At 38.7% G+C, this 24,710-nt stretch overlaps 1 protein-coding gene across 45 annotated transcripts in view; it reads left to right on the forward strand.

Annotated features, from left to right (window-relative positions):
- The window catches only part of NRXN3 (neurexin 3), a 1,708,033-nt gene that overhangs the window by 640,948 nt on the left and 1,042,375 nt on the right, over positions 1-24,710 (forward strand). For 36 of the 45 annotated variants that reach the window (XR_013521429.1, XR_013521430.1, XR_013521431.1 and 33 more), the window contains 2 exons: positions 10,740-10,943; positions 17,674-17,700. Coding sequence is in view for 41 of the 45 variants with exons in the window: in XM_078335524.1 (XP_078191650.1) it covers positions 10,740-10,943; positions 17,674-17,700 (231 nt within the window). In the remaining 4 variants the exon portion in view is untranslated. The remainder of the gene's footprint in view (positions 1-10,739; positions 10,944-17,673; positions 17,701-24,710) is intronic. The other 9 variants (XM_078335532.1, XM_078335534.1, XM_035262107.3 and 6 more) reach the window with 1 other exon arrangement.

Here is a 24,710-nt window from a genome sequence, read left to right on the forward strand (position 1 = left end):
AATAAAATCTCTGCCTGGATGAAATACCTCACATTGTAAGTACCTTACATTGCTGTAATCCCAGCAATTTGGGATGCCAAGGTGGGAGAATCACTTCAGTCCAGATGTTAAAGACCAGCCTTGGCAACATGGCAAAACGTTGTCTTTACTAAAAAAGAAAAGGAGCCGGGCATGGTGGCTTACGCCTGTAATCCCAGCACTTTGGAAGGACGAGGTGGGTGGATCATGAGGTCAAGAGATTAAGACCATCCTGGCCAACATGGCAAAACCCCATCTCTACTAAAAATACAAAAATTAGCTGGGTGTGGTGGTGTGTGCCTGTAGTCCCAGCTACTCAGGAGGCTGAAGCAGGAGAATTGCTTGAACCCAGGATATGGAGGTTGCAGTGAGTCGAGATCATGCCACTGCACTGCAGCCTGGCGATGGATCAAGACTCTGTCTTTAAAAAAAAAAAAAATAGCCAAGTATCGTGGTTCGTCCTGTAGTCCGAGCTACTTGGGAGGCTGAGGTGGGAGGATTGTTTGAGCCCAGGAATTCAAGGTTAAGTGAGCTGCGATTGTGCCACTGTACTCCAACCTGTGTGACAGAGTAAGGCCCTGTCTCAAAACAAGAAAAAATTCTTAATTTGATATTTGAACTTTCTTTGAAAGGGGAGGAGGATAATGAAAGACTGAGGAAATCATAACTCTCTGAGACAAGTTTAACATAGACTGGGAAGAATGGCTTTTATTTTGAAGGGAGTTTAATCATCATATATGTAAAAGAAACATAAATACTATGATTTCCTTTCTCCCTGTATTGCTTCTTTAACACAATAATTTTACAGAAACATTTTTCCATACTAAGTTTTATCATATTGCCCAATATTCCAGTGCCAATCCCTTCCTTTATTTGGAGGAGCTTCTCAATACCAGTTGGAAGGTTGTTTTCCCCTTACTCGCCAAAGAATGGAAATTTAGAGAGAAGTCATTGATTATTGAGATTGAAAAGCAATCAGACAATAAATAAATAGTCAGACAACAAAAACAAAAATCAGTACTAAAATGTGTTTGAAAATGACACAATGATTAAATAAAATGAATTACTTATATCCTGTAGAAGTAGAAATGGGCCTACTATGACAGATACAAAAATATATGCCATTAAGGGCTAAGAAAAATTTTACGAAGAAAGGTATGTGAAATATTTTTAATAGCCAAAAATAGAGGAACTCTTGAATGTCTGGGAAAGGTGCTTAGCTGACTTCCTTCTCTGTGAAACAGTCATTTAGCTGGTAAAAATTATACACACACACACACACACACACACACACACTTAAAAGAAGCTAAGACGCACAAATTTAAAATTTGTCATAAGGCCACGCAGCAAATGGAAAAACATTTATTCAAGACATTTATTAACTATCAGTTAGAAAAATGGAAGATGTGACATTTAAACCGTAACCTGCTCCCATCCCCTACCTCACCTCTGTTCCTTGTTTTGGAAGCCAAGAGGGCAAGTGCTTCTTTACCTGCTAATTTCCAGTCTAGGACTACAGTCTAACCCCAGAAGGGGCAGGCTCCTGGTGCCTCTCATTTTCCCCAGATTGCAGAATACTGTTGCAGAAGCAGTGTTCTGGGAAGGCATAGCCAAGAACATTGGGCTCACTTCTTTTATCCTGCCCCTATTTATAAGGTATAAGCTCCCTCCCAATTGTGGCAGACCAATAATAATGAGTATCCAATTGCCTCTTCCTCAGCTTGCTCCTAGGGCAGAGGTTTCATGCTGGGAAGGGCAAGCTGGAAAGACCAGAGTTTACCATCTTCTCCCGCTTTCCACGTATACAATGATAGTGTGACTCGAGTGGTGGTAGGCCACTATTGTGCAACCAGCTGGACTGTAATGGCACAGAAGTTTTGCCCAGAGATGGGTGCAGACTGTAACAATAAGAGTTTTACACTGCCTGGAGTCACTGGCTATCTGGAACAGAAGTTAGAGAAGTTCATGGCAAACAGTTTTCTTAAATAATGGAGATTTTGATGGTGAGCAGTTTATAGGGAGCAGGCAGCTCTATGATACCAGTAGCAATGAGCAAACTGGCAAAGCAGCCAGGAGGCAAGTAGTATCAGGGAATGAGAAAGCCTTGAAGGGCCCTCTGGAAATCACATATCCCTGAAGATCTTGAAAGTTGTACATATTTGCCAGGCTCCAGCACTAAGAGGTAATTAGAGTAAGACACAGGGCATATTTGAAAGCATTCTCAAGCCATACACAGATACAACATCCAGGAGGAAGAGTCGTACTGGTTCAGAAGGCTTAAGCATGATCACTTAACCAACACTGGCTGAACAATAAGCTGCTCTTACCTAGATGCTATTCCTAGGAAAAAAAGCTTAAAAATAAAGTCATTCATTCTTGGTGGTCTGGAAGACTGTCTGAAGGCTGAAACTGCTCAAGAGTGATGGGAGGGTAATTTCTAAGCTACCAGTCCTTGACTAAACATGAGGCAAGATCATAAACTTCCTAAAAGCTGTTTCCAAGTCACACGTATCCAACAGACAAAGGGCAAAAATCTAACTGACCCAGTTCAAGTAAAATATTTAATCAGTAAGTTACTTATACTCATACAGGGGAAGCACTCACAGAAAGGCAAGCCCAAAGATAAAAACAGGGGAAACTTTCTTAGCAGGGAGACCAGAGCCATCTGCTGAGACAATCAGAATTATCTCTAGCAAATCACTAATTAAATGAACATATGAACAAACAATTAGGTATAAATATAGGAGTAAGAGGGTTGGTGTCTAGACTTGTTACAATGTATTATCTAAAATGTCCAGTTTTCAACAAAAAATTATGACAATGCAAATAAACAGGAAGTGTGACCCAAACACAGAATAAATGCAGGCAATAGAAACTGCCTTTGAGTGGGCTTATATATTAGACAATAGACAAAGAATGCAAGTAACTATTATAAACATGTTCAAATAACTAAAGGAAATTATGCTTCAAGGAAAATGAGAACAATAATAAAATAATAAAATAAAAATTTTAATACATATTATATATATCTATTCATCTATATTTTAATAGAAATTTTATAGTTGAGAAGTATAACAACCTAAATGTAAAATTCACTAGATGAGCTCAATGGTAGATTATAGAGTTGGTAGAAGATAGAATAATTGTATTAGTCTGGTCTCACTCTGCTGATAAAGACATACCCAAGGCAGGGTAATTTATAAAGAAAACAAGATTTAATGGACTCACAGTTCCACATGACTGGAGATGCCTCACAATCATGGTGGAAGGTGAAAGGCACATCTTACATGATGGCAGACAAGAGAGAAAATGAGAGCCAAGCAAAAGGGTTTCCTCATATAAAACCATCAGGTCTTGTGAGACTTATTCATTATGATGGGAACAGTATGGGAGAAACTGCCCTCATGATTCAATTATCTCCCACCATGTCCCTCCCACAAGACATGGGAATTATGAGAGCTACAATTCAAGATTCACAGCCAAACTGTATCATTCCACTCCAGCCACTCCCAAATCTTATGTCCTCACATTCCAAAATCAATCATGCCTTCCCAAAGTCACCAAAGTCTTAACTTATTTTGGCATTAACTCAAAAGTTCACAGTCCACAATCTCATCTGAGACAAGGCAAGTCTATTCTGCATATGAGCCTGTAAAATCAAAAGCAAGTTAGTTATTTCCTAAATACAGTGGGGGTACAGGCCTTGGGTAAATACAAGCATTCCAAAGGAGAGGAAATGGCCAAAACAAAGGAGCTACAGGCTCCATTCAAGTCTCAAACCCAATGAAGTTATCATTAAATCTTAAAGTTCCAAAATGATCTCCTTTGACTCCATGTCTCACATCCAGGTAATGCCAAAGAAAGAGGTCTGTTTCCATGGCCTTGGACAGCTTCAACCCCATGGCTTTAGGGTATCAACTCCCCTCCTGGTTGCTTTCAGGGGCTGGTTTTGAGTGTGTGTGGCTTTTCTAGGTGTACAGTGCAAGCCGTCAGTGAATCTACCATTCTGGGGTCTAAAGGACAGTGGTCTTCTCACAGCTCCACTAGGCAGTGCCCCATTGAGGACTCTGTAGGAGCTCACACCCCATATTTCCCTTCTGCACTGCTCTAGGAGAGGTTCCTCATGAGAGCTCCACCCCTGGAGGCTGTCTTTGCCTAGACATCCAGGCATTTCCATACATGCTGTGAGCTCTAGGTGGAGGTTCCCAAACCTCAGTTCTTGACTTCTATGTATCCACAGGCTCAATATCACAAGGAAGCTGCCAAGGCTCGGGGCTTGAACCCTCTGAAGCCACGGCCTGAGCTCTACCTTGGCTCCTTTTAGCAATGGCTAGAGTGGTTGGGACACAGGGCCCTTTTTAGCCATGGCTAGAGTGGTTGGGACACGAGGCACCACCCTAGGCTGCACACAGCAGGGGGCTGGGGGTGGCCTGGCCTACAAAACTATTATTTCCTCTTAGGCCTCTGGGGAACCTGTGATGGGAGGGGCTGCATTAAAGGTCTCTGACATGTCCTGGAAACATTTTCCTCATTGTTTTGGTGATTAACATTTGACTTCTTATTACTTATGAAAATTTATGCAGCCAACTTGAATTTCTCCTCAGAAAATGGGTTTTCCTTTTCTTTTACATTGTCAGGCTGCAGCTTTTTTGAACCATTATGTTCTGTTTCTCTTTTAAAATGGAATGCTTTTAATGGCACCCAAGTCACTTCTTGAATGCTTTGCTTTAGAAATTTCTTCCATTAGTTACCCTAAATCATCTCCCTCAAGTTCAAAGTTCTATAAATCCCTAGGGCATGGAGCAAAATGCTACCAGTCTATTTGCTAAAATGTAGCAAGAGTCACCTTTACTCCAGTTCCCCCAAATTTCCTCATTCCATTTGAGACCATCTCCACCTGAATTTTATTGTCAGCATTTTGGTGAAAACCATTCAACAAGTCTAGGAAGTTCCAAACTTTCCCACATTTTTTTCTGAGCCCTCTGAATGGTTCCAACTTCTGCCTGTTACCCAGTTCCAAAGTTACTTCCACATTTTCAGCTATCTTTACAGCAGTGCCTCACTCTCAGTACTAATTTACTGTATAGTCAGTCCATTTTCACACTGCTGATAAAGACATACCTGAGACTGGGTAATTTATAAAGGGAAAGACGTTTCTTGGATTCACAGTTCCATGTGGCTGGGGATACCTCACAATCACAGTCATGGTGGAAGGCGAAAACCATGTCTTACACCATGGTAGGGAATAGAAAAAATGAGAGCCAAGTGAAAGGGATTTTTCCTTATAAAACCATCATATCTTGTGAAACTTACTCATTATGATGAGAACAGTCTGGGGGAAACTGCCCCCATGATTCAATTATTTCCCACTGCATCCCTCCCCCAATATGTGGGAATTATTGGAACTACAATACAAGATGAGATTTGGGTGGGGACACAGCCAAACCATATCAATAATCAAACTTGAAAATAGAACAATAGAGATTATGGAATCTGAATAGAAGAAATAAAAATTAATGAAAATAAATGAACACAGTCTTGAAGAATGTGGGCACCATTAAGTTTACCAATGTGTGTCTAGTAGTACAACAAAAAGAACAGGAGAAAGAGAAGGGGACTGAAAAAATATTAAAATAATCATGGGTGAAAACTTTTCAATTTTGATGAAAAAGATTTATTTACACATACAGGAAGCTCAGTGGATTCTGCATAGAATAAACAGAGATACACATCCAGACACATTATAATAAAAATGTTGAAAGCCAAAGATACTGAGAACATTTGGAAAGCAGTCAGAGGAAAAAAAATGACTGATCATTTACAGGGGCACTATGGTAAAATGAACAGAGCTGACATCTCTTCAGAAACAAAGGAGGCCAAAGACAGTGGGGTGGCATTCAAAGGGCTGAAAAAAAAGTAACTGTCAATCAAGAATTCTATATCCAGCAAAACTGTGCTTCAAAAATGAAGATAAAGTTTACACATTCCTAGCTAAAAACAGAAAATTTATTACTAGCACACTTACAAGAACTGCTAAAAAGTCTTCAGGCTGAAAGAGACAGCAAATAGTAATTTGAATTTACATGAAAAAATAATAAAGAGCTCTAGTAAAGGTAATTATGTAGGTAATGACAAAACACAGTATAATTATACATTTTTTTCTTAACTAATTCTAAAAGCAGTCACATAAACAGCATCTGTAAAATTGTATTGTTATGCCTATAACATATAGAATTGTAATATATTTGACAATAAAACATGAATGAAGCTCTACTGGAAAAAGGAATTGACATAAAGTGGTAATTAGAATACACAAGAAGAAGTGAAGAGAGTCAAAGCGTATAAATAATAAGCTTTATTTAACAAAATTTCTATATACTTGAGCTCTCTTTGTTCCTCTGGCTTCTTAAAAAAGACATAAATTGGGTGGGCGTGGTGGCTCATGCCTGTAATCCCAGTGCTTTGGGAGGCTGAGGTGGGTGGATAACCTGAGGTCAGGAGTTCAAGACCAGCCTGGCCAACATGGTGAAACCCCATGTCTACTAAAAGTACAAAAATTAGCCAGGTGTGGTGGCAGGTGCTTATAATCCGAGCTACTCAGGAGGCTGAGGCAGGAGAATCACTTGAACCAAGCTCAGGTTGAGCTAAGATTGCACCACAGTACTCCAGCCTGGGCAATAAGAGCGAAATTCCATCTCAAAAAAAAAAAAAAAAAAAAGACATAAGTTGTTATAAAGGAATTATGACAATGCATCATTGGGTTTGTAATATATATAGACATTGGGTTTGTAATATATATAGACATTATGTGAATAAGAGGACAAAAAGATGAAAGGGAGGAGAGCTATCTGTGACTAAAGTTTCTATGTCTTACTGGAATTGAATTAGTATAAAGATGAAGTAGATTCTGGTAAATTAACATGTATATTGTAAGCCCTAGAGCAACCTGTATGAAAGTATCACGAAAATATAGTTAAAATTATTAAAAGAATTAAAATAGTGTGCTTGGAAGTATTCACTTGAGACAAAGGAGATAGTAAGAGAGGAAAAGGGGAACAAGATAGGATAACTATTTAAGGACCATTAGCTGGGTATCCCATGATGTGGTGCTCAGTACTCAATAATCTGACTGATTTAAGACTGAATAACTTTTCCTTATTAGGCTCATTTCCTCCCTAAAATTAATATTTATTCATGGTTCTCTTCGTGTTTTTAATTTTTGAAAAAATTATTATGAATCCACATAACATTTTATTTTAGTTGATTCTCATATTAAATTTTCTGCTTCATCATCCTCCCCTTACCATTAGTCGTTTAACTAAATGCTCACATGATATTTATTCTCTGAAATATAAAGATGCATTAATTTATATGCATGTTCTGGCCCCACACATATCTAGAGGAACAAAAGCAATCATTGATTTTGAGATGTATTTCAGTGGGATGCATCAAAACAACCATTTCATGGCTGGCTTCGTATCCTAATATTTCTTAAAGAGGAGTGTGGTTGTGTACAGGCGAAGATGATAGTGATCATTAATGGTGCTCACAATTACACAGAGAGCATTGCATATTTACACAGAGCAATGTGTTTAGAAATATGTGTATTATCTATGTTTATATAATTTTGTATATTTATGATAATATATGACTTTGATTAATGGCAGGTTTGTATGTGTGTGCACATACATACAGTAGAACTTCTACCTTGAAGCCTTATGGATGTGCTTTGGTGCTTGGAAACATGGGTGTTCTCCTGGCATAGATCTATGACAGTTTGGCAGGACTGTTAAGTATACCCTGCCTGCATGCAACGCCCAGCTCTGCCATTGTTTTTAGTCATGTTAGTTGATATCTAGAAAATGTAATAATAATGGCATCATGGTGTTCTTGAAGATTAAATGACTTCTTAATGCATATAAAGTCCTAGAAAGCACCAGACAAATAGTAAGTGCTCAGTTTTAGGTATCATTCTTGATCTTCTTCTGATTCTGCTCTTCCAGGAGATAAAAGTTTTGTTTTGTTTTGCTTCACATCTGGATCATGTGTTAAATTTAGATTGTTTCCAATCTAAGAAGAGATCTTCATAATATGTCTTATTGTAATCGTGTTTGCAACTGTCTCACTTTTATCTGTAATCCCTTTACAGTTTGCAAATTGTAATGTGCTGCTATTAGCATGTCGTGAGTGTCACCTGGGAGATTGCTGATTTTCAGGAATATCATAAGTGCGTTTATATTACTTTTCATGGATCTTTCGTGTGATATCTACACAGGGTAGGGGCATGAAACAACACAGACTATTTTGGCATCCTTCAATGTGGTCTGCCGGACTCTTGCTTCTCCCTGTTTCAATTCTTTCTTGTATGAGGGTAGGGGTTTTTTTCTCTTTTGTTCACTGTTATGTCTACCACTGTTATGTCTACCACCTAGAAGAGTGCCTGGCAATCAGTAGTCACAAAGAAATATATTATAGCATCTCATAATCTAAAACCATTTACTTAGCTTTCCAGTAGGTACCCAAGTCCCCTGATTTTATTCTGGTCTCAAACTACCTTATACAACCATTTGTTAAAAATGTATGTCAGATGCTGTAATAGTCTGTTTTCACACTGCTGTAAAGAAATACATGAGACTGGGTAATTTATAAAGGAAAGAGGTTTAATTGACTCACAGTTCTGCATGGCCCAGGAGACCTCAGGAAACTTACAATCATGATGGAAGGAGAAGCTGGCATCTTTTTCACAAGGCAGCAGGAGAGAAAAGAGCATGGGAAGGAGGAACTGTCAGACACTTATAAAACATCAGATATTGTGAGAACTCATGAGAACAGCATGGGGGAAACCACTGCCATGATCTAATCATCTCCCATTAGGCCCTCTCTCAACACATGGGGATTATGGGAATGATAATTTGAGATGAGATTTGGGTGTGGACACAGAGCCAAACCATATCAGATGCTTCTGTTAAATTGAATAGTTTGCCTACCGCCTAGAAGAGTGCCTGGCAATCAGTAACAACAGAGAAGTATATCATAACATCTCATTATCTGAGCATCCTCCTCTTTATTTCCTTTATGTCTGTAGAGCTACTACCTGATCTACCTGTTGAATATGATGCCATTGCTTCTTTCATTACAAACCCTACCCATCTATCAAGACCAGCTCAGACTCTATCCCATCTACCTTAATCACCTGCATTCTTCATCTTCCCTCCTCTGAATGTTATCTGTATTGTATGTATTTCCTATCATTTAACCACTTGTATGTCCAGTACAGTTACTTGTGCTTTCTGTATCTCTCTTTAGAACGGGACCTTGTCTATTTCACCTTTGTATCCTCCATAGTGCATATAGGTAGTGAATATTTGACAACAGCAAATATTTAGTAAAGACCTACTCAGTGACAGATACTGAACCCAATGACAGATTTGCTTTCTAGGAATGTAAGTGATATTCTTCTCCTCTGTTTCCTAAAAATGTTTGCCTAGTGAGTGTTTAAACACATTTATATGTTGAACATCATAGTGTTTTGAAACAGTCCTTGGACTTGGTATCAGATATACTGAGTCAAATCCAGGGAGGCTGTGTGACTTTGGTATGATAAAACAGCCCTTTAAGGATCTTGGTTTTCTTGTCTGAAAGTAGGAGTAATAGAATCACACTGTAGCATTAATTGAGGTAACATATTGTGGCGGGAGGTCTGGAGGGGATCCTAACCAAAGTACTTAGACTGAGGAAGGTATCAAATAAAAGTAAGTTTTCAGCCAGGCACAGTGGCTCACACCTGTAATCCCAACACTTTTGGAGGCCAAGGTGGGTGGATTGCTTGAGGTCAGGAGTTCAAGACCAGCATGGCCAACATGGTGAAACTCCACCCGTACAAAATATGCAAAAATTGGCTGGGAATGGTGGCATGTGCCTGTAATCCCAGCTACTCAGGAGGCTGAGGCAGGAGAATTGCTTGAACCAGGGAGGCAGAGGCTGCAGTGAACCAAGATTGTGCCATTACACTCCAGCCTGGGCAACAGAGTGAGACTCTATTTCAAAATAATAATGATAATAATAATAATGACTTTTCATCTTACCCTATTTGAATAAAAGTAAAATAGTTTTTCAAGGGTGTCATTAGCTTTATGTTGTTGTTCTGACTCTGCCTCTATCAGATATTCTTTGAATGGGATAAACAAACTCTCACAATGTCTGGGCACTGGGGATGTTATGATGCCAGACCATGCTGCTACTTTATCCTGCCTCTAAAAGCTCTATGGTGCATATTGATTTCTCTGCTGTGGTGTTTATAAACTCCTGCTCTCCTCCTATTCTTCGTGAAATACAGAGGTTCTAAGTTGTGTTTTATGTACTTGTGTTTTGTCTATAATGTGCAGAATTGCAAACAATGCTATTTGTGGGGGTATTTCACTTTTTCAAAATATCTTCACATCCATTATTTAATTTGGTACTCTTGACAAAGTCTATGAGCTTGGTAGCGAAGGTACCAGTGTCATAATCCCTTTACAAATGAAGACATAGAGCCTCAGAGTTTAAGTGGTCTGCCCAGGGTCACACCGTTAAAAAGGGGGTAACAAAAACGGTTCATCAAAAACAAGTCACTGGGCTACAAATCTGGCACCCTCTCTACTTTGCTTAGCTTGAAAGCAAAGGGGTATTTGGCAACCTTAACATCCTTCATCCTAATGATCTTCTCCATTCTTCTTTGGCAGAGGCATCCATCCTGAGCTATGATGGCAGCATGTACATGAAGATCATCATGCCCATGGTCATGCACACGGAGGCAGAGGACGTGTCCTTCCGCTTCATGTCCCAGCGAGCTTATGGGTTACTGGTGGCTACAACCTCCAGGGACTCTGCTGATACCCTGCGTCTGGAGCTGGACGGGGGGCGTGTCAAGCTCATGGTTAACTTAGGTATCGTATGAAGTACCCTCTGCCACTCTGTTTGGGCTTGTCTTCCCTTTCTTTTCTGATTTTCATTGGTTTGATTGAATTCTTTGTTTGTTTCTTGAAAGTTAGCTGCTCACCTCTTATTTAATAGACCAAGGATAAAACCCAACAGCAACAAACACCTCCTTGTTTCTGCATGAGGTTTTGATGTCAATTTCTGGTTTCTGACAATGGTGATTTCTTTACTAAATTATTTGTTTTCTAAGTTTCCTTTCTTGTTTTTTGGAATCGTTTAGCTTTGTGTAAAACACGCTACTTTGGTCCATCTTTTGATCAATCATATTCCCATAAGTCCAACTCCTCGGTCACCACTCAAAACAGTCAAAGCTGAGGACAGGGACAGGGCAGGAAGTGGAGGCAAAATGTGGATGTGGGGTTGTAGGAAATTAAACTCCGTGGGTAGTGTGAGAAGTACATTGTTTCTAGCTCCATAGTTACTATTCAAATGGAGAATTCTGGTGGCCTTGATGTCACTGATATCTCTTTTGACCTTCTCCTAGTGGGAGGACAAGTAGATTGTTGTTGCCTTGGAAAATAATTCCCTAAGTTGAGAGTCTGTGATACATGGAAGGAAAATGTGGCTCCTGATATGTCCCATTTTTCTTGACATTCGTAGCCATCACTCAGCATCCCTTTGTGCAAAGGTTGTTACCTTGTACTAACACTCGCTAATAACTCTCTTCTCCTCGCATAATACGTTTCTGTTTTACCTCAGAGTTGAAAAATTATAACTTCAAATTTGTAGCTTTATTGGAATAGGATTTTCTCTTTCATTGTAATTACCCATAACAGAATCTTTGGAAATTTTCCTATTTATGGCCTCATATTCTCTTCTGCTATTGACCTTTACTGAATTCTGATTGATATTCTATAGAGATTGGGGTCTTGTTGGTTTTTGAAAAGAAAAAAAAAAACCTCTATTTCTGCTATTTCTAATCAGCAGATAGTCAATACCCAGCATTGATAAGATAACTGAGATAGCTGAGTCCCAACTTTCTAAGCTGTTGGATTTATCTGGGTATGCCGGATGTGTTTGGATATAGTGATACCTTATAAAGAGTTGAGTGCAATGGTTTTTGTCAGAGCCATGGAGAAGAAATGAACAAATGTACCAGACGCAAGATCCTATGTAGGGCTAGATGTCCTGGTGAGAAGGTGGGGTTTTTGAATCCATACCAGTCTTATCCGCTGTTGGGTCAACTGGACACGCTTGGAAAATGCCTACACCATAACCTAAAATCTCTGGGACACAAAGGACTGTTTTGAGCAGTGACTTATTTAGTTACTCTTTTTTTTTCTTCTAGTTTGCAGCATTTACAACACTGTGCCCTTTTTCTTGTCCAACTTCATTTGATTTCTGTTGTCAGTGTGTCTCTTGGTTTTCTTTTGTTTGTGTATGTGTGTGTTCAGTCATTTTATGTTTTTTTACTATTATTATTTTTGCTGGACCTTTTTGTGTGCGTGTGTTCTTGAGTTTCCAATCCTCTCCACCATCAACCATGGTAAATCAAAAGATGGTATTCAACCCTTCAAAGGCCCAAAGCCTGCGGCCCGCATAGCAAACAGCCTTGAGAACACAGCGTACTGAGCAGCCTACAGAGACTGGCATACCCCTGACCCTGCTGCCTTCCATCCCTGCACCATCCTCCCCACCTTAAATCAATGTAAGAGTGTGTTACCTAAAACCAACAGCCAGCAGCTGATTCTCTCCTTCTCAGAAAAACAGCAGAAGAAATAAAAAAAAAAAACAGAACCAAATACAACCCCCTGACTAGCTCACTGAAAAAGATGAGGAAGACCATTTTCATCTCTGGATCCATTTCAAAGTCAGAGAGAAACAAACATATGCGAATGATTCAGCCCTGTGGGATCCTGAGGGAGTGCACACTGTGTCATGAAACAGACATCTTTTTCCCCATTAGATGTTGTTTAGTAAAGATTGGAGTGTCAACTTTGACAGGTCTCATATCTTAGGAGGAAAAACTGGGGTCAGCAGGGGTAGAAATAAAAAGGTATTTAGGAAATAGGTATGCAGATTCTCAAACACGCACATACATACATACACCTTGAGTTAGTCATAGAAAAGGCAAAAAAAAAATTGCCTTTTTTTGAGTTAGGCAAAAAAAGGCAAACAAGGAAATAGGTATATAGATTCTCATTCTCTCTCTCACACACACATACATACGTACACCTTGAGTTAGTCATAGATCTCATGTGCATTCCTAGAAGCATTATTTTATTTTGTGACTGGGTTTCACTCTTGTGGCCCAGTCTGGAGTGTAAGGGCGCCATCTCTGCTCACCACAACCTCTGCCTCCCAGGTTCAAGCGATTCTCCTGCCTTAGCCTCCTGAGTAGCTGGAATTACAGGCACATGCCACCATCCCCAGCTAATTTTGTATTTTTAATAGAGACGGGGTTTCTCCATGTTGGTCAGGCTGGTCTCGAACTCCCGACCTCAGGTGATCTGCCCACCTCTACCTCTCAAAGTGCTGGGATTACAGGCATGAGCCACCATGCTTAGCCTATTTTTGTATTTTAAACTCTAGCCAAAATCTGGGAGATGTGCTTTTCCAGTAGACTTTGCTCTTTTTTTTACTTTGCCTTTATCTTCTTTTGTTGCAATTTCAGTCTACCTCCTGCTGAGTTGAACAATCTCAGTAAAAAGAGAGGTAGCCTGTCCGAAGAGAGTACTGTGCTTGTCCAGAAGCAGTAGGTAATTTTTTTCCCTGAAGGATATGGTTCATCATAATTATGGCTTTCCTTCCAACCTGACATGGAAAACTGAATTTAAACTCTTACACTTGTATAGATGCAGCTCTTCATATCCATGCTTTGTTTAAATGTTTTCCTTCCATCCCCTCCCCAAAATATGCCCCTTTGTAAATATTTTCTTCCTCTGTGCCAGGAATGTATATTTCCTTTTTCTTGGTTGTAGAAGAAAATGTCTCCAAGTAGAGTTTGCCTTCACATGCATTCCACCAAAACTAATTCCAAACGATGACTTTGCTCCCTCACTCTATTCAAGTTGTGTTTTTTCAACTCATGCACTAATAATGTTTTAGTTTATTTCAAATTGATCACACATATACACTCATAATGTAAAAGCCTAGTGCATGTTTATCTGATGTAACACATCTTCCAAACGTCAAGGAGACGAGGGTTTTCTAATGGCTTTGTCTTCTGCAGGGAGCCATATGTGGTGCTCACAGGTATGAGAAACATCCTGTAACACAGCACAACTTTTAAAAAGTTGAGAGGTTGAGTTTTGATCAACCATATTTTGATCCTTTAGAATTATAAGCTACAACCTTTTATTATTACAGCATATTTAAAGATTTAAAAGACCTTGTCTTATTATAATCTCATGATAATTTTGTGAGAGAAATCAATCAAGTGTTTTTATGCTTACTTTTACAGATGTGTAGCACAGAGAGAAATACAACTTTTCAGAGCTTTCATAAGAAGTTGGAGGCAGAGCTGGAACTAGAACCCATGTCTCTAAACTGCTAGATCAGCGTGGGTTATTTGTTCCCTTCACAGATCAGGACTATGGGTCAGTGATGTGTCAGTCTTAATGACTTCCAACTGTTTTCACGATGGTCACCTTTGAAACATGCACAGAGGGAATCTCCATTTTCCTCAGTGCCCAGTTTGAATTAAGCTGCACAAGAGAAAAGACTGTTGATATGGGCAAAGCCTTTAAAAGATCCTTAGCAGAGTGCCAGGAGCCCTTGTTCAATGGCAGAGACTCTGAGGGAGTGACTGGCAGTTTGGCTAATTGCATTTGAATTCTCCAGATGTTCTGTCTCTGGAAATGTGGACTTGCTTCCACCGTTTATTGTATATATTATTGAAGACACACAGCTCTTAGAAACATTTACCTCTCCCATGCTCAACCCAAAGCTCACCAATGAGAAAATCTTTCTTGGCCAGGAGCAGTGGCTCACACCTGTAGTCCCAGCACTTTGTGAGGCCGAGGTGGGCGGTTCACAAAGTCAGGAGTTCAAGACAAGCCAGGCCAACATGGTGAAACCCTGTCTCTACGGCAGTACAAAAAATAGCCTGGCATGGTGGTGAATACCTGTAATCTCAGCTACTCAGGGGGCTGAGGCAGGAGAATTGCTTGAACCCAGGAGGCGGAGGTTGCTGTGAGCCAAGATTAAGCCATTGCACTCCAGCCTGGGGAAATAGAGTAAGACTCTGTATCAAACAAACAAAAAAAAAAAAAGGAAAAACTTTCTTATCATTTACCATAATTAAAAAAAAATAGTTAAAACAGGCAACACACAGATATGCACATATAAGCGTCAAAAGACATGTCAGGACGTAGACAGACTTTTTTCAAGCAAAGAAAAATCTTTCTGCTACCAAAGGTAGATCTAAAGGAAATTGCCTTCCCAACTCAGTTCTTTCACTCATTTTTTTATTTAAAAGAACCACATATATAAATATGTGTGTGTGTGTGTGTGTGCATGCACACATATTTATACATACATACACACACATTCAGTAACAAGAACACCCCCCTCAGAGCCTCTCAAGAAGGTTCTGGGATAGATTTTCCTTCTCAAACCATTTACTCTTCAGGTAAAATAACAAAGTAATTCTTCACTTACTGATGTAAAGTAAGCAAACTGCCTGCCATCTTGGAAGCTCCAAGCCTTCACATTGGTTTAAAAACCCCATCCACTTTACATGACATCATTTGGGTGACTCGTAGAGATGAGCCCAAGCCAGCACCTCTCACTAGGGCAGCTTCTTACCTAATAATAAAATCCTTACTCTTCCTCTCTCATAAGCAAGCCTGTACACCAGTTTCCCCTCTCTCTTTAATGTGTCAGGAAGGGACATTTCTCCAGCTTCAGGTGATGGTAGGTGCAGTCAGTAGCTGAAGCCACCACCTCTTCCACCCTCCCTTCCCTCCCTCCTTCCAGTCCTCACCAGGGGCACGGCCTCCTCTGTCTGGTGATCGTACCAGTTGCTCCAGGGCTGTTTGCTCCCACTTTTCTGTTGCGGTTGACGACACATGACAAACCTAACCGCACGAAACCAAACCCAGATTTTTCTCAAGAGATGTTCTTCTCGGGAACAAATAAGCATTCTGCCTCCTTCCTCAGAATAACTGGGTGTTTTAAATGGCTCCTCTCCAGATTTCACATAGCTTCATTCTGCCCTTTATTCTTACTCCTTTAAAATGATTAACTTTGGGGAATTCACATGGTGGCATCATCTTTGACAAGTCCTCTAAAAACTATTGGGTCAACTTAAGACAGAACAAGAGTACGTTGTGACTATGTCTTCCCCTCTACTTTTTGTACTTTAAAAAAAGAATTTGCTCCCACCTTTTAATATACAACGGTAAACAAATCCTTATTGGAATTTCCACTGTGATAAACCAACCTTAGGCTGAACTGGGCAGCTTGGTAACAACTAACCTGAGACCTTTCTCTGACACTTTCTGCCCAGTGCCCTACTACCGCCCACTGATTCTACTCAAGGACTTCTATATTGTGTGTACATGACTCTCAAGCAGAGATTAATACGGTGATAGTTATGCTGATCTCTGGCACAGAATACCTTGTCTGATTACCAGCACTGGTCAATTAGTCACTCTTTTCTTCCCTTCCTTTCCCATTTAAAACAGTGAAACCAAAACCAAAAAGTTTTCTCTCCTCAAGATGCAGAATCACAGAGTGAAGTACTCAGGAGGTCAAAGGTGCCGAGACCTCCTCCACACGTGCCTGTCTTGCCTTCTCCCTGAATGCTGTGGGCACTTGATTCAGTCTGAGCATTCAGGCAGGAAGACATAGATGGGCTTCCTGAGGGGGTTGGTCTGGGAGCCTTTGAATCACTAGTAATCAGAGAACCCAATTCACTGTGATAACATCAGACACCTCCTTTGACCCTACACCCGACCCCACCTCTCTAAAATCTGGGATGGGTGTTTGTGCGGTTAGCTGTTTGCAAGTGGCCATTTTATGACAGGAAATGACCAGGTGGTGTTAACCCTTTCCTTACCTCTAAGGAATACGGCAAGTCTGCCAATGCACATTTCTATAGCATTTGGGGACCAACCTAGGGAGAGGGTGGAGGGAGTTTGTTTTTAGAAAAAGAGAAAGGGTTAAATACTTCACTGAGAAACTTAATGGGCAGATTTTTTAAATGATACAATGTGTCAGACTGGTGATATATCTTTGGAATACTAATACAAAAATTTTACTAATGCTACTTTTAAAAATGAATTTTAAGAAAATAAATTATAGGGAAAAATAGAATATAACCTACATTTGGTGGGAAAATTTTTGCCTATTTTTCCAAGTTTAACAAAATTAATATTTTAAAGTCCGGGTTTAAAATACTTTATATAAACGAATAGGTTTTTTTTTTAAAAAACAAAACAAAACAAAACATGTTTGGTGTCTACTGTGGATATATATGTATACCAGTATATATCTCTATACATATGTGTATATATATGTGTGTGTGTGTATATATATATGTATCCAACTTTACTAAATAATATACTGTACATATACACCCACCCTTAAACTTGTACATACTGTATATATATAAAATGGCCACATTTCTTACGTGTGTCTGTCCCCGGAAGGGTGGACTGATGGTTTTTGGATGTCTGCAGCTGTTACCTTGAAGGATGCAATTTCATCTTTCATTTATTTTTCCCCATCTAGACTGTATCAGGATAAACTGTAACTCCAGTAAGTTTTCCCTCAAGTTTCATTTTGTTCTTTAAAAAAAAAAAAACAAACTGAGTTTATTTTGTTTACTGTTTTATGAGCTGTTTTTTATTTGAATTATTTTTTCTTTTAACAATGGAGTTGGGGGGAACTGGGGCTAAGAAGATGGGGGCCTGGGTGAGGGTGAAGGGCTGAGTGTGGTTTGGGGTGTGGTTTCTGGGCAGGTCCTCTCTTTTTTTCCTTGCATTTGCTCTATATGAAGAAAAGAAGGCAAGGGCACATTGAAATAGTGAAAAATCAACTTGGGAAGATCATTTATTGTCTTTGGGAAGTAACTCTGAGAGTGAACAAAAAGCTTTAGGGCAACCAGCATGCACTTCTCCACTACCGAACACTTCAGAAAATAAAAGCAAAGTTCTTGACCCAGAGGTGGCTGCCAACTCTGACCTTTCTTTCCTGGTGTTTATCACCTTTGGGAACTTCTAACAGGGTGGGCAGATCACTGCTACTCGTGATAAGCCAACGCTTCAACCAAAGACTTGAGACTGGCTCTGCAAAAGGAAGAATTGTAATATTATTTTCACCTTCTCCCGTTCAGATACCCTCATTCTTCGGAAAGTGTTCTAACACGGTACAGGATGAAAACATCTCATGTGTTTCTTCCTGCTCATTAAAAGTAAACACTAACTAGAGTCAACATAGAAGGGGAATATGAAGATAAATAGAAGAATAGGCATGAGAGAAAGAATAGGCCTAGATGATAAAAGGAAAAAAAGGAAGACACATGCTTTGATATATACTATAGCATATTATATTAGGCTGATTAATACTAACTACTGTAACAAGCAATCCCAACATTATAATGGCTCAACAAAAGAAGGGTTTATTTCTTGTTCAGGCCTTATTTCAAGTCCAATACTAATTGAGCAGTTTCCCCAGACAGCTCTCCTCAAAGAGGTAAACCAGGGATCCAGGATCCTTCCATGAGGTGGGTCCACCATCTTGGAGTTCTTTACTTCTGGCTGTATCCATAGGGAAGAGAAAGGGAGCGAGAGAGCTTGAGTGGTGTGCAGTAGGTTTTATTGCCTTGCTTGGAAGTAAGAAACATCACTTCTATTCATATTTTATTTGCTAGACATGAGTCCATCCTACTTGTGAAGGATGCTGGGAAATGTCATCTTCTAGTGCACGCAGGAGAAGAAAAACTGGATTAGTTGAATATCTAGCATGTGTAATTTTCCATATTATCTCATCATTTTAAAAATTCTTTCCTCGCTAGGGTCTTTCTGTAGGAACAAAAGGAAAAATCCAACTTCTACATTTGGTTTACTTGCTGATTTCATCCCAATAAGTCTTTTATAGGTGCTAAAGTTCTTTCTTGGTGGAAGCTATATTATGGGCATGACAAACTAATAAAGCCCAATTCTACTTTTGGTGGGGTGCAAATGTCCCATCTAAGTTAATAACGCAAAAAGAAGACATTGAAGATTGATATAAGCAACTGCTTCCAAAATGAGTGCTTTATCCTCGGCTTGGCATCACTTACAGTTATTTTAAGCACTGCCCTATTTTCTGTGTTTAAATATTTCTAATTAGCCAGAAATTTGTTATGATATTTAGATCATTAAAAGCCTAATTGAAATATCCTTTCTCTCCAAAGCCTGGAGTTTTCTGTTCCTGTATTTTTTTTTTATTTGTTTGTTTTTTTTAAGCAGCTTTATTGGGGTCTAATTTTTATACCGCTACATTTACCCATCATAAACCTACAACAGTTCAAGGACTGTAATTACATGTATAAAGTTGTCCAAACATCACCACAATCACATTTTAGAACGTTTCCATCATTCCCAGAATTTCCTTTCTGCTCTTTTCCAGCTAATCTCTGCTCCTACCCATGGTCCTAGGTAACTATTGATGTGCTCTGTTTCGATAAATCTGCCTGTTTGGAAATTTCATGTCAATGGAATTACATAAATTGTTATGTAGTCATTTGTGCCTTGCTTTTTTAAAAAAATTTTTTAATAGCATTTCTATGGAAATCTTTTCTCTTTCCTTTTGCACTGGTTTTCAGAAGGAAATAAGGTAAAAACTTAGCATGAAGGTGGAAAGCCTCATATCCAAAGCTACATCTAGCATCTTCTAGCTTCAGAGACTTATTTGGAGAAGAGGGAACTGAGGCAATTATTTTATCAGGATATCAGGATTTGCTTTTGCTTTCTCTATCCACGCTTTCTCATGAAGTCAATCCCATATATTCTGTATGATCAGCCACATAAAGCCATCATAAGACAATTTCCAGGATTCTCTCTGTTGGGAAGATAGTGACACAGATGTCAGCAGGTTTTAATTTGATAAAATATTTTCTAGTTTCAACCACCAAAAACAGCATTGAGAGGAAAACATCTCAGCAGAGGTATGTTCCCAGCTTTGATCACAAACCATAGAAAGAATATAACTGATTTCAATTCAGTACTTACGTAAAGAATCAAGATTAGATTTTGGAAATTATTTTTAAGATTTTCCTAATAAACCTTTACCATACTAGGAACATTAATAGTGTTGGAAATATAATATCAGAGACCTAATACAGTGTTCACTGGTTAAACAGTGTTTGACTAGAAAAAACCAACACACATGGGTCTTTTAAAGTAATCTAACAGCTTTAGAGCTAAACAATGTAACCAAGCATCTAGGGTTATGCAGAGTCACAAAGTCAATATGGCACATTTTTTCTGAAGCTAATTTTAATTGTTAATCTCGAGTAAAAGTTTAAATTGAAACCACATCGATAAATTATGCAGAAGAATGCAAATAAGCATGAATGTTTAAGAAAAAAAGGATTTGAATAAGAATTCAAAGATATTTCATTTTTATTGTGTATCTTCTCTATTTCATCTCTTCTATTATTGGCATTTGAGTGGAAAAGTTTGAGAAGACTGCAGTTAAATTTGGGGAGAAAAAGGGTATATGCGATTCGAACTTCTAAGCCCTTCTTCTTCTTGACTCCCTGTCAGATTTCATAGCTTGACCCATTACAGGATCTCAAGTTGTTTCTGTAATAGTTGTGCAGATCCTTGCTCTTCCTTGATTTTCAACTGTGAGAATATTTGCACCCTGGGTTTGAGAGGGAGGTACCTTTCCCTCAGCCTTGCCTCTTGCTGTTATTTCAATAGAAGTCATAGGGTACCTTGCTTAATTTTAAAAACAGAGCTTCTTTTTTTCCCCCTTGAAGGAAAATACTGAATTAAATTTGAATCAAGGTGGATTATAAGTTTGTGAACTTTTCTAGTCATTCTTTCTTAGGATGCCAGTCCTTTGAAAAGTCACTCGGGTAAAATACTGAATGACATCAGCTATTTTTTTCCCCTATTCTCTGTTATAAAATATTGATTTTTTTGTGGGAAATGCCTATTTCCAAGGCATTCTGTGACACTCGTTAATGGAGACAAGAGCATGAGAAAGCAGGATGATCTTCCAGCATCAAGAGAAAACTGTGGGCCATGAGAGAGAACAGTGATCTTGAGGTGGAAAAAACGCAGTTTTCTTCTAGCCTTCTTCCTTTTGGTTTTGCTGTCTGGCCTTTTTGTTGGAGACTATGGCCCAGTTCCATGCCAAGAATTTCCCACCAAGAAGCAAAAACAATATTCTAATGAGCCGCTGTCTCTTTCTTCCTTTCCTAACTTCTCTTTTTTTAATAGTTTGTCTTTTCTCATGATATCTATGATATATTCATTATTATTCATTACAAATCTTACTACCCCTGCTTTCCAAATCCTCCAAGAATACCACATCATAAATTCCTCTCTAGTTACTATCAACAAGCATACATTAGAGAGTGTGCAAATCAAGGTCTTTGGTTGAATCAAGGTCATTGCTGGATTTGATTCATCTGGCAGAAATCTATTTGAAGACACTTAATATATACAGTTCTAGCTTAGAATTTATTTTTAAATTGCAAAAGAACAACAGAGTTGGCAGCCATCATGGTGAATTGAACTCTAGGGTGACCTGGAACACTGGTAAAGAAAACAGGGCTGGCTGGGTGTGGTGGCTCACGCCTGTAATCCCAGCACTTTGGGAGGCTGAATTGGGCGGATCACAGGTTAAGTGATCGAGACCATCCTGGCCAACATGGTGAAACTCCATCTCTACTAAAAAATACAAAAATTACCTGGAGGTGGTGGCAAATGCCTGTAATCCCAGCTACTCGGGAGGCTGAGGCAGGAGAACTGCTTGAACTCAGGGGGCAGAGTTTGCAGTGAGTCCAGATCGTGCCACTGCACTCCAGCCTGGTGACTGAGCAAGACTCTGTCTAAACAAACAAACAAACAAACAAACAAACAAACAAACAAACAAAACAGAGCTGTTTTCTGGAGGAAATGACCTGTTCCTATGGCTCTAGTTCCATAAGGCTGGTGGTCACCTAAGAGGCATGCAGTTCTGAAAACAGGTATGAATTTCTCGTTGGTGTGATGAGCGCACAAATGAAAGTATGGAAAATGGCTTTTTCTCTTTGACCTTGTCTGATTGTGCCTTTGCCCTATGACTTCCTAGCCCCTAATTTATTCTATCCCTTTTAAGCCATGTGCAGTATGAATGAATATAGAGAACTAATATTACTTAAATATATGTATAGCTTGAATGAATTTAGTAAACAGATATTAATGAATTTCAACTTTTCCTTTTTCTATCTCTCTTTCCTCTCAAACGCTAATTCTTCTGTGTTGTGGCCATTTTCATTATCTTTCTAACATGGAGTGTATATGTGGCATGGGAATTGTGAGTTTGTGTAGATGCCTGATTATTTAGGTATATGTAACAACATCTCTCTCATTAATTACTTTGAACCTAAAGACTCACTAATTTATCTGTGACAAGGTTTATTTTTTTCTTCTAAGACACTGAGGAGAAAGTAAATAGAGTGCTATACAAAAATGTATTGACCTTAAGACACTCAAGTACCACAGTAGAGTTGTGTCAGAGAATAGCTTTGACGATCTTGTCTATTTCCTACATACCCTGATATCTTTGATTCATCATAGAGATACTCTCAGAGATGTATGAAATTGATGATCTTGTCTATTTCCTACATACCCTGATATCTTTGATTCATCATAGAGATAATCTCAGAGATGTATGAAAATAACATCACGAGGATATGATATCTGCAAATTGTATCTCCCAAGCCTACTAGGGTTTGAGTATTTCTCCTCTTGGACTCGCTTGGATAATTCCTTCTCCCTTCCCCTCCCCTCCCCTCCCATCCCCTCCCCTCCCCTCCCTTTCTTCCTCCCTCCCCCTTCCCCCCACCTCCCTCCTCCTCCTCCCTCCTTCCCCCTCCCTTCTCCCTCCACCTTCCTCCTTTCTACATTATTTCCCCCTACCTTTCTTCCCTGCTGACTTTCTCACTCTCTTTTTCTTTCTCTCTTTCTCTCTTTCTGCCTTTCTCTTAGCTTCTCTGCCTTAACTTTCTACGCAGATTTCATTTTCAGTGCTTTTGAAAAGTCAGTAACGTGAGTGGTCATCGCTTAATTTAGACCTAGTTTAGTGAGCTGCAGTTTATTATGCTGAACTTATGGTTTTCTTCTTTCTTTTACTCTGTCTTTCCTCTCCGTGGAACCAGAATATGTTATTTCATCTTTAGGCATGGTTTATCTGAGAATCTCAGAGCTGAATTGTTTAGCTCATTCCTTTAACTCAGAAACTCTTGCCTCAGACCAATAAGGAGGGCTTACTTCTTTCACTATTAAAAGTCTTTCTCAAAGGAAATTGTAGAACCCTCTTTGGTATCCATTTTAAAAGTCAAGTGATCGTTACTGTCAGCCATTTGCCTGGTGATGTCACTTATTGGAATCTTACTAGAGATGGCAAATCATAAAGCAAGAGGCTATGTGTAGTGATGTATTCTTTGTCAAACTATAAGCAGCTATGAGCATCACACTTGAGATTTTCTAACTTCATAATGCATATTTTTGCTTCTTTTGGTATGTTTTATATTTCTTGTAACCTATGGAATACTTCAAGTGGAAGAATATTTATAGTATCAATAATAGCCAAATTTTCATATGATAGTGGGATGCTTCCTAAACATATAACATCAAACCTTTGTTAATAAATATTAATTCAGATTAGTTTTATTTTTAAATAGTTAATAAAATTATATGAGAACAAAAGGCAAAATAGTAAAAATTCTTCCCACTTATGATCCTAGTCCTCAAACTTCTTTTCTCAGAGGCAATCAAATTTATCAGGGATTTTTTGTGTCTTCCTTCAGGGATAGCCTATGAGTATACAACATATAATTGTAACCATGTCCTTCTTCTCTGTTTTCTCCTTGTCTTCTTTCTGCTCCTCCTCCTCCTTGACACAAATACCAACATAATTTTCTACATCTAATTTTATTTTTCCACTTAAAATGTCTTAGAGACTATTCCATGTAGGAATATACAGGTTCATTTTATTCCTTCTAAAGGCCACATAATATTTCATTATATGGGGATACTATATTTTATAAAATCAGTACCCTACATTTAAATTTTTCTCAACTTTATACTACTAAAAATGTAAGAAGCATATATTTTTGTACAACAAGTTCTATTAGATAAATTCCTACAAGTAGAATTCCTGAGTCAAAAGGTAAATGCATTATAAATATTGATATATATTACAAAATTGCACTCCAAAGAGGTTTTACAAATTTATGTTTCTACCAGCAATATATGTATTTGTTTCTCCTCACTCTTGGAACACACATCATATTATCAAACTTTATTTTCATTTTCTTAAGATAGCTCTTCAAAATGTGGCTGTCACATGTTCATTTCCCATAGGTCTTTTACTTTCATCCTTTCATATTTTCAACTATATATAGGGATCATTGTCATTCATGACTTTGGAGACCACTTATACCAGAAATCTTTTAAATCTTTTAATAGCAATCTATTATAGCAGCATTTCATATGTTAATCTTGTTTTGATAAACAGGGATAATGTAGAAAAGTAGCAAGTGTGATTTATCGCCTATATCATTA

Source organism: Callithrix jacchus, chromosome 8 (assembly GCF_049354715.1).
Source record: "Callithrix jacchus isolate 240 chromosome 8, calJac240_pri, whole genome shotgun sequence".
Lineage (NCBI taxonomy): Eukaryota > Metazoa > Chordata > Mammalia > Primates > Cebidae > Callithrix > Callithrix jacchus.